Raw genomic sequence first — 15,513 nt, 5'->3', positions numbered from 1 at the left:
CTCACTTCTGAGATTCAGAATTTTTCCCCCCTTGTTTTCCTCCTCCAAAAACTAGGTGCATCTTATGGTCTGGTGCATCTTATAGAGTGAAAAATACGGTAATACCAGTTTCCTATTGACTTAAATGACAATAAACTCTACACATCTAACAAGCATACATGTGCAGAGATGATCCTGACATTTAAGCCATTGGGGAAGCCCTCATCCTCATGCAGAAACTTTCTGTGTGAATTGGATCTCCTGGGCGCAAAGCACACCCTGGAATGGGTTGGATATCCCTGATGGGTTCACTTTCCTTTTGAAGTTTTTTTGAAAATCAGGGCTGGGGGAGGGGAGTGAGTTTTAGGCTAGGAGTGGGTACTGGGTCCTGAAGTTGTAAAAAGACCTTTTCAGCAGAGATCTTTGTGGCAGCTGCCTATGAGCAGCCATTCTCCCTCCCTGCAGAATGTCCCAGAACAATGCTATGTCTTGATGCACTGTGATTCCAGTGGACGTTGTGGGGGCAGTCCCTAATGGAAGTGGTTGTTCCCCTGCCATAACCCTTCTAATGAGGTTACATCATCATGTAGCTTCTTTCCACATTTGAAGGGTGGCAGATGGAAAGTGGCTGCCACAGTGAGCTTTTGCAGCAGTAAAAATGGGAGAGGAAAGGACTTATTAGAACTTAAGTACCCACCAACTGGTAACTCCCACCACTCAAAAACCTTAGGTACCCCCTCCTCAAATTCCAAAAGCCCTTATGAACCTAGCCTCTTACTTTCAAGGCAAAAGCTGATGACCAAAAACTTTCAGCTCAACACCAAAAGAAAACACGTATCTGTGTTGACTGCCCCTACGAAAATGACCCTTGCATGCAAAATGACACCATGTCTAGCACCTGTACTCCGTGCGCTCAGACAACTTTAGGACTACTAATTTCCAGAGAAGCGGTAAATAATTCTCACATATTGATAGCCATTAGTTACAGGTGTATGTCATGATACCAGCAATACAGAAGCTGTTTCATGAATAAAGATTTTGGAAAGCGGATTGAGGAAGAATTTTGAAACAAACACGTAGCAGGAAATCCCTTTCTTCAGCAAACTGGTGAATGGTTCTGAAGGCTACTTACATTTCAGACCTCTTCTTTACTTACATTTTAAGGAAGGCTTGACTTTCTGCTTCTTCCAGTACAATATGGACATATGGCAACTCAGATGGTTCTTACACGTCTTCAAATTTTGCTGTGGTGTGGGATTGCACAACCTTGTTTAATTATTTGCAATCTTGCAATATGTATTTAGCCTGTTTATGGCTGATATCTTACCATGCAGAACATGTATAAATGTATCTTTACATTTCAAGTATTAATCTTAAAATGTGAAACTGGTGACACAGATGATAAAAACATTTGGCGCCTTCCATTTTGTATGTGCATGGAGCTTGTTTTTCTAATAATGAGTTAAAATCAATAAAGTATTGACTTCTTTATTTTTCCAGAAAAAAGATGGATTGATATATCTCAAAATTCTACAACTCACATAAACGTCAAGGTGCAATAAGCACATGTACGTATATGTACGTTTCATTGATTTCAGTTGGAATTTATTAAGAAGAAAGTAGTTATAATCTGGTACTCTAAGTAAGACAGCACAGAAACAAAAATGTTCATAATCAGTAAGCTTACTGATAAATTTATCTGTCCACAGCAACCATGATTAATTAACAGGGAGGATTTGAGTGTATATTAAATTTAAAAATATATTTGCTTACTTAGTTGTGTATTTAATTGGTTTAACGATTATATATGAATGGCAACGACATTTAAAAAATTCTTATCTTACACTATTTATTTCATGAATTTGAGAAAGCCTTTGGTTTCAGGAAGAGGATAATTCTATCCATGTTTCCTGCTTTTATTATGCACAATGTCAATTGTAATCCAAGATTACAGCAAACAAGATGTTAATTTCCACACACAGTCCATGTACATTTCACTTAGAGAGCTCCATTGTTTCAGAAGCCAACAGCAAAAAAGAAATAATGATTGTGCTATCCTCACAGGAGCTGTCAATAAAAGATGTAATAGGGGATTTAGGAATCTGGAAATGGCCAACTAATTTATGTGAATCTATTTTACTTCATCTAGAAAGGCAAAGCTCTGTTTCGTCTACACTGCATATTGCAGAGCACAGGCTCTCTATAGAAAACCAGGCGGCTGCATATGGATAGTCCCTTGATATCATTCACTTGCTGTGTAATCTTATTATGCAAAGTTCTAATCTTCACCTAGAATGAATGCCTCTGGGTCAGAATATAGTCATATCGGGGTTTTTAAGGTCATGTTTTGTGATCCTTAGCTTATTCTTCTAAGTAGGACTGAGATTTAAAGGGTATTCCCCAGACACTAGCAGAGATAGACAGCAGAACCTGCTGCCTTTTTGGAAGACAAGACCAACATGAGGTCCCTGGTAGGATTAAACTTGATTTGTAGCTGTAGGATTTTTTAACAGATGTATTATTGGACAGGGAATAGGGGCCACCAGCACAGCGAAATTGGATCACGATTGGCATTCTCGGGGAGTCTGCTGGCTGCTAAAACAGCAGCTGCATGTGGATTTGACTTCTTTCAGGTGAAGCGACTTCCAGTCATTTGGAAAGGATGGGATGAAAAGGAACCTTGGTGATAATTTTGATGTCTGCAAGATTTAGTACCAGCGTAATGGGATTATCGCTAACACCTTCGCTGCAGAAAAAGCCACCTGGCGCTATAACTGGCAGCAACTGTGAACTAATCCTTTCCCATCTCTTGGATGTCATTCATGAAGCTCACAGCGATTTCTACCCTGCTAGCTGTGATTAATTTTATAAACAAGGGGTGGGGGTGGAATCGGGTAATGAAAAATGCAAAGATTCTTGTATTTATATTTCAGATTTGACTTTGGACTGGATGAAAAGTATCAGGTAAAATGTGTATTTTATACCACAAATCTGAATAAGTGTCTTCCCACATCAGTTTATATTTCTTGAATGAAGCCTTGACAGTGAGTTATCACATAGTACATATCAGTGTCATGAATTAGCCATAAGCAATTAAGGCTGCACTCCACAAAGGCCCACACTTGAAAAGAAATCTGCACACACACAAATTACCATGCTGCATAGGCATGATCTAGGGAACCACACAAACTGTTTTTTTCAAGGGAGCACAGAGGTGATATACCGTACCTTTTGAACTGTTTTACAGCCTAGCACAAGGTTACGCAGTTTTGTGAACTTCTCTCCACAGTGTACCACACAGATTTTGGCTGAAGGAATGTTTATGCCCATGGTTGTAGGTATATGAAAGTTGGTGGTATGTAGTTCAAATAGTACTCTTGTTGCATAGGTGTCTATACTTGCTGTATTTACCTGTATAGTGTGACAAATGGTTAAACATCTTGAAGTATTACATTAATCTCTTTATAATTAAGGCAGTACCGTTTAGGAAATGTGTGAAGAATATTTTTTCAGGGAAATGCCACTAATATACGCCTTCTAATGTAAATTTACAAGTACTGTAACTAAAGCACAGTGCTTCATTATGCTGGATAACCACTTTGTTCGAAGACCAGAAACTCTTTGTAGTCTCAGGAGCTTCAGTTAAAAGGTCTGTTGAAACAATACAAAGTTGTGCCTCCCAGAAAATATATATATATATATATATATATATTCTGCATAGCTGACTTCCATCTATTAGTGTGTATCACAGCTCATCCCCCCAAAATAGATTCTAGTGGCCGGAAGCACTTGACTTAACAGTGTAACTAATCAGCATGTCCAAGCACGTGTTTGTCGCTGCTGACCCGGAAGTGGCCTGAAAACGGGGCTGGAGGGGCTGGGTGAGTTGGGTTTGGCTCATGTGTGCTTTGCCGATGCGCACAGGGGTCAGGAACGGAACCCTTGCACAAAATGGTCCCCACCTGTACTCTCATGGGTCAGTGTAGGACCTCTATATCCGGGTACTGTATCCATTTCCCCTTCTCCTTTTGGTACTGTCCCATTCCACCTGATAAATTTTGACATGACGATTTCTCTTCATCTCTCTCTCCCCCTCTTTCCTTCCATTGCTCAGCACATTCTTGGAAAGCTATAGGAAACCTCTCCCTTTTTGTATTTGGAGGGCTTTGGAAAGTTACCCGACCTCTCCATTATGTTGAAGCACTCTCTCTTCTGCTATTAAAAGCATGGTATGGTCAAAACCTAACACTTTGTGAATGGAACAGTAGGCAGTCTGCCTGCTTTGTATATTTAGAGCATACTGTATGCTTTAATGACATCCTTAGGAGGAGGACTCAGTTTCTGTATTAAGCCTGGTGTAATAAGCACTATAACACTCAGACTAATTTAATATGAAATGAAATCATTTCACAAGAAATGGCCCATATATATATGAGTAGAAAATTGGACAAAGAGCCCTCATGAGATCTGTGCCAGAGCTTTAACTTCAACATTTTCCTTGCATTACACATGTTCTTGACATCTTGAGTGTTGGTTTCCAAAAGTTTTCATATGAAATATTTATTTTATGTAGTGCTTACCACCTAACATTCTTATGTCTATGTTTTCTCATGCTCTCCGCAGGTGTCTGGGCCTTTCTTTCTTTTGTTATAGTCATCTTGTGTTTGAACTAGACAACCAAGCAATTTCTTTCAGGCTCAAATTGCTCTTTAACCGAGGAGGCCATTCTAGCAATTATTGCAGGAGAGACTTTGTTACTGTAGCTCCTGCTAGATACTTTGTGGTCATTAATTCCCACCTGTCCTATGATACTGAGTGATCTGCTGACACTCAATCTTTCTTTTACTACCTACAAAAAATGTTTTAAACTCACAGCATTTTGCCCTCTGACATCAAGGTTTTACCCATAGTCTTATAATTTCCTGGGTTGATTAAAGTGCAACACTTTTTCTGTGGCTTCTGAGTAAACTATGATTGAAAGCATAATTAGTTCTGAATACAGCTGTTCCCGTTTCAATTTACGTGTGCCCTTTTGCCCATATTCCTGGCGCTGCATACATCAAAAAGGAAGATAATTTATTTTAAGGTTTTGCCAATGGTATACCTTACATATCAACTTTGTGAATAGTGGGTTAGCAATTCCAGCATGTTACTGAAATAGTTTCTCTGTGACTGTTACTGTTGAATAGTGCATTAGTAGCTTATAGTAAGACTGCTAAATCCTTGATATACTTAGGTACAGTATTCTAGAGATTTCAGCCCATGGAGGATCACAGCTTGGAAAGCAGACAAGTATGAAAAACAATTAAAAACAACAACAGCCAAGAAGTCAGTTTTGACTAAAGAAAAGACAACCACAATAAAACCACCATCTCTATAGGCTTCTGTTTCTCATTATAGTTGAATTTTTGGGTTTACGGTAAATATGAAAGTAATTTTCCTATCCCAACACTGGAATTAGCTGCACAGTCATTTAAGCTTTTTCTGTCTTTCCTCTAAAATTTTAAAGATCTCCACAAGTGGATATAGGGATACTGGATAGGTAGAGAGCTAATTAATGTTTTTCTCTTGACAGCTGTGCTTCTGTTATTGTGTTAATGTGTTTTGCTTCAGTTGTCATCTAATTTCCATATAAAAGTTTTAGAAGTTTCTTCTATATTCAATTGATGCATTTGACACCCAGAAATAAGCACTTTGTTTTCTCATAGGAATGCATTAAATGGAAATAACACAAGAGAATCTTGATAAGTCTTAATGTGACTGTGAGCCAGCAATGTGATGAGGCTACAAAGGAGGCAAAAGCTATTCCACAGTGCGATGTGAGAACTTCCAGTAGGGTTAGGGAAACATATTCTATAAGAAATGGGTAATGTGTATTTCTCTTCATGTTTCATCTATTATATTGCCTATTATCCAAAATAATAACAGAAGCAGCTTGCCTTGTGGGGTGGAGCTGCAATGCTAGCTTCCTGGCAGGTGTGTCACTGCCTCTTACCAAGAGGGAAAGAGCGAGGTGTGATGTGTGGTGCAGGTGAAGTAGTTGGGTAAAACTAATACTCCTCTTGTTGCACTTGCACTACACTGATCTTCCCTTCGCCTCGCCCTCTACTTCCAGGTCAGCAGTGGCAGCACACCTGCCAGAAAGCTAGTGTTGTGATTCTGTCCCATCAGAACCACCTCTGTGGTACTTTGGTTTAAGAACAGCTTAGTTTATGATCAACTTGGATTAAGAACGCTGCAAACCTGGAAGCAGGTGTTTTGGTTTGTGAATTTTGCCTTGGAAGCAGAACATGTTCCGCTTTCTGTTGAGTGTGTTCCACTTGTAAATTGAGTCCCCCGCTGCTATGGGAAAGCACGCCTTGGTTTAAGAACGCTTTGGTTTAAGAATGGACTTCTGGAACCGTTAAAGTTCGTAAGCCAAGGTACCACTGTATCTAGACTGGGTCTGGTGGATACCATATTGGGATGGTACCAGATTGAGTGCACATTTGACACCCATCTTTCATAATGAATGAAACTTAAGGATATATGGGGGAGCTAATATCATAACAATTTACAGATGGATGATCAATGACCATATAATTCTGTATGAACAATTAACCCTCTCATGAAAGGTTTACACTCAGTATGTTGGTTTTTTTAATATATTTTCAAGTCAGATATATTGTAACATGCTAAATTCAGCCATCCTTATAATGTTTAAGCGTTTGATTCTTGTATAACAAATCTCAACACCCAGAAACCGATTAGTAAGATATATCATTTATTACCCAAATACAAATAGCCCAAATCTCTTTCAAGAAGAAATGTAATGATGATTTTAATTTTTCAGTTCAGAACAAGAGTGGTCATATTTAACAACATTCCTTCAGATGATATTATTCACTGATCGCACGTTTAACTGTCTGTATATTGTATTTTACTGTTTTATTGTGAAGTAATCCACCATGGGACTTTTTGTGAAGGAATGGTAACAAACATGCTTAATAAAGACATTTAAAGGGTCTAAAAAAAATACTTACCAAATCACATTTTACTCCATACAGGTTGAAATTTACCATACGGAATTTACTCTGATAGTTCTGATTTATGTTGGAGATGCTGGGCTCCAAAAGCAGACTACATACAACATTGTCTGGACTTGCCTAAACAAACAATTCTGGAATGACGTTATAGCCAAAATTCATCAGTTCACAGTCTACCAGTACCAGCTACCAGAAAACTGCAAAGTAAATCTTTATTATCTAAAACTTGAATTAAATCATGTTAATTAGTTATTTTAATCTCTTATCCTCATTGTTTGTGTTACTTGTTTTGTATCAATGTTTTGTAATTCTTTAATTATGTGAAATATGCAATGAATAAAATGAGAGATTAAGAAGAAAGCCTAAGTGGTAGTTTACATTTGGAATGTCTTGCTGGATGGATAGTGCTTTTAAGCAATGAGGACAAGTTGCTTCTGTGATTTTTTTCAGCTCCACATAACCCACATTAAAATTCTTCTTGAACTTTTGACCAAATTAATCTCCCTGAAAATTAATTTGAATCCTGGTTTTTGAAATGTAGCATCTTAAGTTAGTGTATTTTATAAATACTGTTGAATGTTTGTACTATGTTGAGAATTCCTATTTGGTGTGTTTCCGATCTCTTAAACTAGGACCAGCTGCACAACCATAAAACTGCTATGTTGCAAGATGTCATTAGAAAGACTCTTCGACTTCTTGGATATACTATTCAGTATGGGTGCATAGCACATTGTGCCTTTGAATACATTGGAGGAATTGTTGTGGTGAGTTAACAAAGGCTATCAAATAAACAATAAAATTACCACGTCAATTTTCAGTTTCTTAGCTTTCACACTCCAGCCTTCTGTTTTAATAAAGAAGTATTTGAAGTATACTCATCTAGACTTTATAACTTGAACCTTTAAAGATTTCTTTAAACTGAGCAGGGAGCTCATGATTCTGACCCTGGTGGGTTTTCACCACCTATTAACACCTTCTTTTATTTCCCCAGGTTTTAGATTAGTTTTAGCTATGGAGTTAGGCAGTTGTGCTCACAGAATTTGTTGACTGGATTTATAGAATTGCTTTTGCCTAGTTATTTCATGTACTGTTTACTTGTAGTACCCCACACTAGGATTGTTTGAATGAAGAGTTGGCTAAAAATAAGTAACGAAAATAAATGATGCTCCTGTATTTAACTTCAGCCCCCAGAAACTATTGGTACATGGCTATTTTCATAGGTTTAGGGCTGAGTAAGCAAGAGAACGTAACTCAGGAATTATTCTCTGGCTCATTATTTAATCTGAGCCAGAGAAGAATGTGTAGGTTTGTAATTCTTGCCTCTTTGATCTCCCAAAACTAATACTAAACTTCACTGACATCTCAGGTGAGAATTCAGGGCCCAGTGGAACCAGAATCTATAGAGAGAGACATCAAACTTATAGAAATCAAGGGGACAGGTTTACATATGAAAATCAGCCTGGTGCACTCCAGATATTTGGAGTACAACTCACATCTGTACGGCCATCCAGGCTGGGACTTCTAGGAAGCTGTAGTCCAAATATCTGAGGGGCACCAGGTTGGTGAAAGCTGAGCTGTTTTATATTTACCAGATTGGCCTAAAGATGCTGTAATTCATTAATTTAAAATACTACATGTGATAACATACTTCTCAAATAGTAATTGTCCTCTTTATTTTTGTTTTTAGTGTTCAGGACCTTCAATGGAGCCTACCATTCAAAATTCTGATATTGTGTTTTCTGAGAACCTTAGCCTCCAGTTTTATAACATTCAGAAGTATGTTGCTCCAATTTTCCATAGTTCTGGTTGTACAGATACTTGCTTTCTGATTATGCTTATCTTTATAATCATACTGCTGCTTTTATTGTTAATTTTGTTAACATTTTTCATAAACTCATAAGTTACCTATTTTAAATTGATTTGGCATATTTTCGCATTAATTCAAAGACTGAGAATTCATTGTGGATTATCCTCACAGGTTTTCTTTATAGCCACCCTACTTTAGGATTGCTTATTTTTAGCTTATCTTGCCCTATATTGTAATGGACAACTAGAGTATATCTCCAGGAAGCAAATTCACAGAGCAATTCTCTCCAGAAATGCCATAAATGCCATTTATTATGTTATCCAAATGCTGCTTTATTAGTAGTTTATAGAGCTGTGGATGTGTACACAGTGCTCAACGGTCATATAAAGGGCCAGGCCCTATGCATTAATCCCTATATTTGCAATCTAACACTTAATTGCTGCTGGATAACAATTTGAAAATAGGTTGTGGTGCAAGGGAGTAGGAAAGCATATTGTTAACCAGTTTGCTGAATGCTTTAGAAAATGGGAGGCCAGCCTGTGTTATGGGTGTTGCGTTGTCACAAGGAGCCATAGTTTGTAGCACTTGATGCTGGTCACACACAGGAGAGGCTACAGGATTGGTTATGTATGACATAATAAGCGGGGCAATGATTCTCCAACATTGCACTGCTCCCTGAATTGGTAGATAGAAGGCAATACCACCTCAAAGTGTAGGGGCAGGATGGAGCCTGCACTAGAATGGCATTCCCTAATAATTCAGACTTGACATTTGGCACAGTGTCCCAAACAGTTGGCCAGCACCAATTTAAAATGTGTACATCATCGACATCTTTCTGGATCCTGACATTTCCTCACAACCTTTTTCCTCAGAGGTGATATCATCATTGCGAAAAACCCAAGTGACCCCAAATCTAACATATGTAAAAGAGTAATTGGTTTGGAAGGAGATAAAGTCTGTACAAGCAGCCCTTCAGATTTTCTTAAGACCCACAGTTACGTAAGTAGCATTACCTATCATTCTTTTTGAGGACACTTGTAAAGCATGGCTTTTTGTTTGCATGGCTTTAAATTGAATTCAGCATTTCAGGCGGTAAACGTTCAGTTGTAGTGGGTTGTTTCCACTTCAGCACTTGTACAGTGTCATTCGCTGAAAGGGAATTTCGCAGTCCGTTTTCCCCACACCAGCCCACCACACATTCACACATTCCTTGAAGTTCCATGGGACAAGTTAAAAGAAGGCACCTCTGTTGATGAACCAAAACGTGTCAAAGTTAAGCATGTCCACATTTCCCAAAGACTGACCGGATATTTCTGGGTTGAGCCCAAGATCTATTCTTAAGCATGACCCTTCAGGCAGTTGTAAAGTAGGCAACAACTTTTGGGGATTGACCTATGTTAGGTCAACTTTTTAGCACCTGAATTTATTGTAACCTCAGAATGAATGGAGCAAAAATCCTGTTATATATCCCATATATAAATAAAATTCTAGTTCAGCGTGGCAAATAGGTGCCATTTTTGAGTACGTGGTAACCATGGTTTCTATTTAAATGGTTTTCAGTTTTGGCTATATTAAAAATTTTACTACATGAATTTATATAGCAAGTCCTTTCCTGTGGAATCCATTTTAAAAATTCAGATTGAATAAGTTCTGCTCTCATAATCTACTTTATCTTGCTTGATCCCTGGAGTGAAAAGAATAATGTCGTGTTTGACATGACACCCCTTTGTTATGGAGATAAACATGCAAGGCCCTAAGAAATGGAGGAGTATCACTATTACTCTCAAATTCATTACAGGATTAGACAGGATAAGATGTGCAGTGTTAATGTGGCAGGGTTAACACTGCTGTATCATTCAGTCACTAAAACTCACAATGTATACAGGATTAACACCAATATTGTATTAATTCTTTTCCTATTTAATTTACTGACAAAAATACAGTGATTCCAGTGAATTCCATTTTAAAGCATTATGTGCTCATGCTTGTTCGTGAATTCTGATGAAACAATTGAGGAAAGACAAATGGAAACTGAAGCTCCTTTCTGAAAATGCAATGAATATAAACTTTATCTGGTTTTGGCTTAGGAAATATGTCACCATGCCAACATTATACAGCTGCACGAGCAGCTTTGTGTTAAGATAGGACTGGGGGATTTGAAATAAAGCATGACTTTAAATGTTTCTTGCACTTAAATGGAATGGAACACCTTGAAATTTGAAAATACTAGGAAAGGTGAGGGACCTAGAACAGCTGTGACATCACATTTCACCTTGGAACTAAGGCAAAGCCTCACACATTTTCTGAAGTCTCCAATGTCTTTTCCATTGACTAGAATAAGAACATCAACAGCCACATAAAACTTTCATATGTTGGCAGAAGCCTGCCAAATTTGACAGATAAACGCAGGGGGTTTTGTGCAAGAGGGGCTTTTAAAGTTTGTTTTTTTTTAAAAAAGGATGCCCTCCCTCAACCTGTGTATTGTGGCCAATTTGCTGTGTTCTTTGTTGTATGTTGTTTGACAATGTATGCTGTGTAACACAGAGTTAGAGAAGTGCTTGATATAAACTATATAACCCTATATACTTGTAAAGCCCTTTACAGTTTAATGATTTGTAACAGCATTCTAAAACAAAATGTGTTTCAGTTATTCACTTCAATTAACATCAGAATTAGGGTTTCTTTAGAAAATGTATTGACAACAAAACTTGGGGTTTTTTCATAATTGTATTACATGCATTTATCGCAGTTCAAATTTAGAACTATATATATCAAATAATGAATATTGTTGCATTTGGGTGTGATTTAAAAATGTGCCTGTGTTACATTCTATTTACCATATGTTCAGTTGGTGCTGTTGCTATTTACAAACTGAAGAGGCAAGCATGAAAATTGTAATAAACTAGGTTATATATCGCAAGGCACTGATATGGTCAGCCCTTGTGTCACTTCAACAGAAGAAGGGTCTAGTAATGTCACTTAATACAGATAGGACCTGTAAATAAGGAACCTGCTTTTTGCAAGTCGTAGTGATAAAAAGCTGAGATACAACTCCATTTCTCAGCAACACTCTACTGATAATCAATTACCACACACTGCTAATGCCCTGACAACAGCTGATGTGGAGAAAAATGTTTACTTTGTGCTAAAGTGAAGTTCACTGAGGAGATGACCTGCCCTGTTCATCCTGTGGCTATCTCTAAAACTAACACAGGCTGAAGATTGAGTGTCTTAATATCTGCAAATCTGAGAACAGGTTTTATTCAGCTCTTTGTTACATTCACCATTGTGGGCTCCTAGGCTTTAATATTCAACATGTACAGTACAGTAGATACCTCCTTATTCAATAGGAGTTTCTCTGGAAGCAGTATTCTTAGGAGGTCTGTGAAGATTCTGAAGTGAGAAACAGGGCTGCTGTTTTGGGCATGGAGGTGGTTCTTGTCAGGAAAGATTACTGCAAAATCAAAAGAATATGCATTTTCATAAGCCATTTGTTAATTGTATGTTTACCTTGTAGATATTGAGACAAGGGAGCACCACTTCTACAGGTCTCCCCTTCAGCCTGCCTATAACTTTTTACCAGGCAATTATTGTTATTTTAAAATCAATTTTCTTTCAAGTCATACATTTCCTAATACATAAGAAAATAAGAAGAGCCCTGCTGGATCAGACTATACCTATACCTGTAGGAAGCCCGCAAACAACTCATTCAATGCATGATTGAGTTACTTAGAATTGTACAAAAGTACAATCCTTTCCTGCCAACCTAGCAGTTCCTGCCAACCTAGCAGTTCGAAAGCACCTTCGGGTGCAAGTAGATAAATAGGGACCGCTTAATGGCGGGAAGGTAAACGGCGTTCCGTGTGCGGCTCTGGCTCACCAGAGCAGCGATGTCACGCTGGCCACGTGACCCGGAAGTGTCTGTGGACAGCGCTGGCCCCTGGCCTCTTAAGTGAGATGGGCGCACAACCCCAGAGTCTGGCAAGACTGGCCCGTACGGGCAGGGGTACCTTTACCTTTACCTTACAATCCTTTTCAGTGGGGTGGTGGTATCTCCATGTATCTAAAAGGTGAAATTGCACTGAGTTTTGCTGCAATATTTTAAGTTCTTGTGTTTGTAATCTGTCCTCACAAAATTGCTCTCCCCCTCCATCCAATTTGTCTATCCAAATTGGCTTGCGTTATTTGATTTCTTTTTGGAAAATGCTTTCTGATTACAGCTGGCAACATGTACACCCTAAAAGAATAGCCTTATTTCCAAGCATGCCTATGCCAAATTTGAATGGTTTGGCTTTCTTATCCATTCAGGGGGAATTGATTGGTTGCTTCAATATGGTGGCAATTCCTTTTCTCTTTCATTTACATAGTAAAAGTACTTCACCCAGGTTCAAAGACTCCAAATATTTTTCTTTCCCAGATCATCTACAAGTTTTCTGTAACATTATTAATGTCTTTTATTATGTTGTTGTGCATACGTCATTCTCTTATAAAGGGGTGCTTAGTCCCTTTTTTATGCTGTTAATGACATTAATGTTTCCATTAAAATCAGAATCCTCGTTCATAACTATGCAGAGCTAAAAAAAAAACAAGGCCAGGTGGGGAATATGGAAAAGGAAAAGATTTTTTAAAATACAAGCATGAACTTGGTTCCCACCTGCACTCTAAATTTTAGCTGCAATTTTGAACACAGTGGATGGAAGAAAACTAGATATTCCACTTTTAGGATTTTGTTAGCTTAGTTGTGCCAACTGAGTTCACTAGCACATTCATATACTTCCTTAATCGGCTCTTTCTAATTAAACACACACTGCATGATAAACACCCTCCAAAATGATTATAATATACCAAGAGTAATAAAAGAGTAAATGATTTATTTAAAATCATACTACATAGAGGATTAAAGATGACAATTCAGGGAATAGGTTTTGTGATCAGTGAGCAGAACTTTTGATAAGCTTGAGCCATTAGCATCTAAGTCCCCCTGAAGTCATGTGGCTTATTCCTAGGTAAGTGCACCCTAAAGCTCACTGTACACACACGCACTACGTATTGAAAACATACATTTACTACATACGTCACAACATAATGCCTCTTAATGCTACCAATTTGATTCTTTTACAGACAAGTGTAAAGACAAACTGATGTAATAAAAGCGACATGGTGGTGGTTTGCTAAACTTGCGTGCATCTCCAGAGCAAATGTCATGTAGAAGTTCTGGGACCATTTAAAGAGTAAAATAAAATAATCTGTATTCCATGTGACCTGAAACATACAGGAAAATCTATTACTTTTGAGGGTTTTTTTTTAATTATTACTTTAGTTTGTATATATCTTAATTATGTGCAATTTAACTAATCAAATATATAAATTTCATTAGTAGCCAGTAAATTTGTTATTTGATATGGCAGACTCTTTTATCGTGTTTCACTTTAATCAAGAAAGGTAACACCTGTGGTTTATTCACAAAAGCTTCTTTTGTCAGATGAATACCCACAGGCAATGAAGCAATTACATTTGTTCCTTGTACCACTTCGACCTCCCTAGGAAGAGATGAGAACTTTTTGGCTTTCATTCTTTTGTCCAACAGCATGTCTAGCTTTTGTCATTGAAGGAAGCCGCTGAAATGTAAGGTAACAGAGAAACAAAATAAGATTCTTTTTAAACTCAGAGCTCTGATATCCTTGGTGGTGGAGGCCCTGCATCCTTCGCGGTGTTAAAATGCGCTGGGCCACCCTTTGAAGAGGAAAGAGCGGTGAACATTTTTTGAAAGAAATAACAATTAGAAAGCAAATGTTTGATTTTCACACTTAAAATTAAAATGATAAGACATAAATCAGCAATAGTTCTTTGTGGAGCTTTGTAATTTTGGGTATATTCAGTAATTTAGAATATATGCCTAGTTTTTTCCTAGCGTTGTTCCAAGGAGCAGACAACAAAATACAAAACATTTAAAGTATCAAATTAAAACAAAAGAAAACAGTAAGATAGTCACTAAGTGTATTGGTAGCCACAAAACATATTGGTAGTCACTAAAAATTTCCTAGGAAGGGCAGCAAGTTGTTTTCAGTGACTAAGATGGTCAGGAAGCTGTGGCAGCTAAGCTGTAAGACCTTGTCTGTCATCTTTAGGATATGAAAATTTCTGCAATGTGTTGCCCCATGTGTTGACTCACCTGCTTACCAGCTTTGCTTCAGTTTCCAGGAAGGGTGGCAGTTGGAAGTAGTCCCAGCATGGGCTTCCACCACATGGTACAGATCTTCTCACATTACTGGAGCAAAACAGGAGAGGGTACTCCAGGAGTGGGCAACCTGCGGCCTCCAGAAGTTGTTAAGCCACAACTATAACTTCATCCTTGGTCTTTGGTCATGTTGACTGGGGCTGATAGGAGTTGAGAGTCCAATGACACTTGAAAGGCCCATAGGATAGCCTCCCCTGCTCTTAGGTTAATGTAAGAAGAGATGCACAGAATAGCCAGTGGCTTTACATGGCTGGGCTACTAATAAATTATCAAGTGTGCCCATCACATAGTTCTCATCTCTCCCTAGAGAGGTCAAAGTGTCTCTTACGTGGTCATAATCTAGAGATTATGTGATCTTGTACTTACAAATGGAGCTTTCTTTAGTAGCAGTTCCTAGATGACTTGGCTGTGCAAGCTGCCATACTTTACCCACTCATCTCTGCCCTGACCTTCGCATATAAAAA

General features: G+C 38.1%; 1 protein-coding gene across 5 annotated transcripts in view; it reads left to right on the top strand.

Moving 5' to 3' along the window:
* IMMP1L (inner mitochondrial membrane peptidase subunit 1) overlaps nucleotides 1-15,513 on the top strand; it is a 32,922-nt gene that overhangs the window by 11,343 nt on the left and 6,066 nt on the right. For 3 of the 5 annotated variants that reach the window (XM_028729735.2, XM_028729726.2, XM_077929892.1), the window contains exons 2-5: nucleotides 7,026-7,208; nucleotides 7,637-7,768; nucleotides 8,692-8,780; nucleotides 9,684-9,810. In XM_028729735.2, the coding sequence (XP_028585568.1) occupies nucleotides 7,664-7,768; nucleotides 8,692-8,780; nucleotides 9,684-9,810 (321 nt within the window). In that variant the 5' untranslated portion in view covers nucleotides 7,026-7,208; nucleotides 7,637-7,663. Of the gene's footprint in view, nucleotides 1-5,687; nucleotides 5,846-7,025; nucleotides 7,209-7,636; nucleotides 7,769-8,691; nucleotides 8,781-9,683; nucleotides 9,811-15,513 lie in introns of all 5 variants that reach the window. The other 2 variants (XM_028729717.2, XM_028729700.2) reach the window with 2 other exon arrangements.

This window comes from Podarcis muralis, chromosome 1 (genome assembly GCF_964188315.1).
Source record: "Podarcis muralis chromosome 1, rPodMur119.hap1.1, whole genome shotgun sequence".
NCBI classification, from domain to species: domain Eukaryota; kingdom Metazoa; phylum Chordata; class Lepidosauria; order Squamata; family Lacertidae; genus Podarcis; species Podarcis muralis.
Note: the sequence above shows the minus strand (reverse complement) of the source record. Positions and strands in the feature narration are given on the sequence as shown.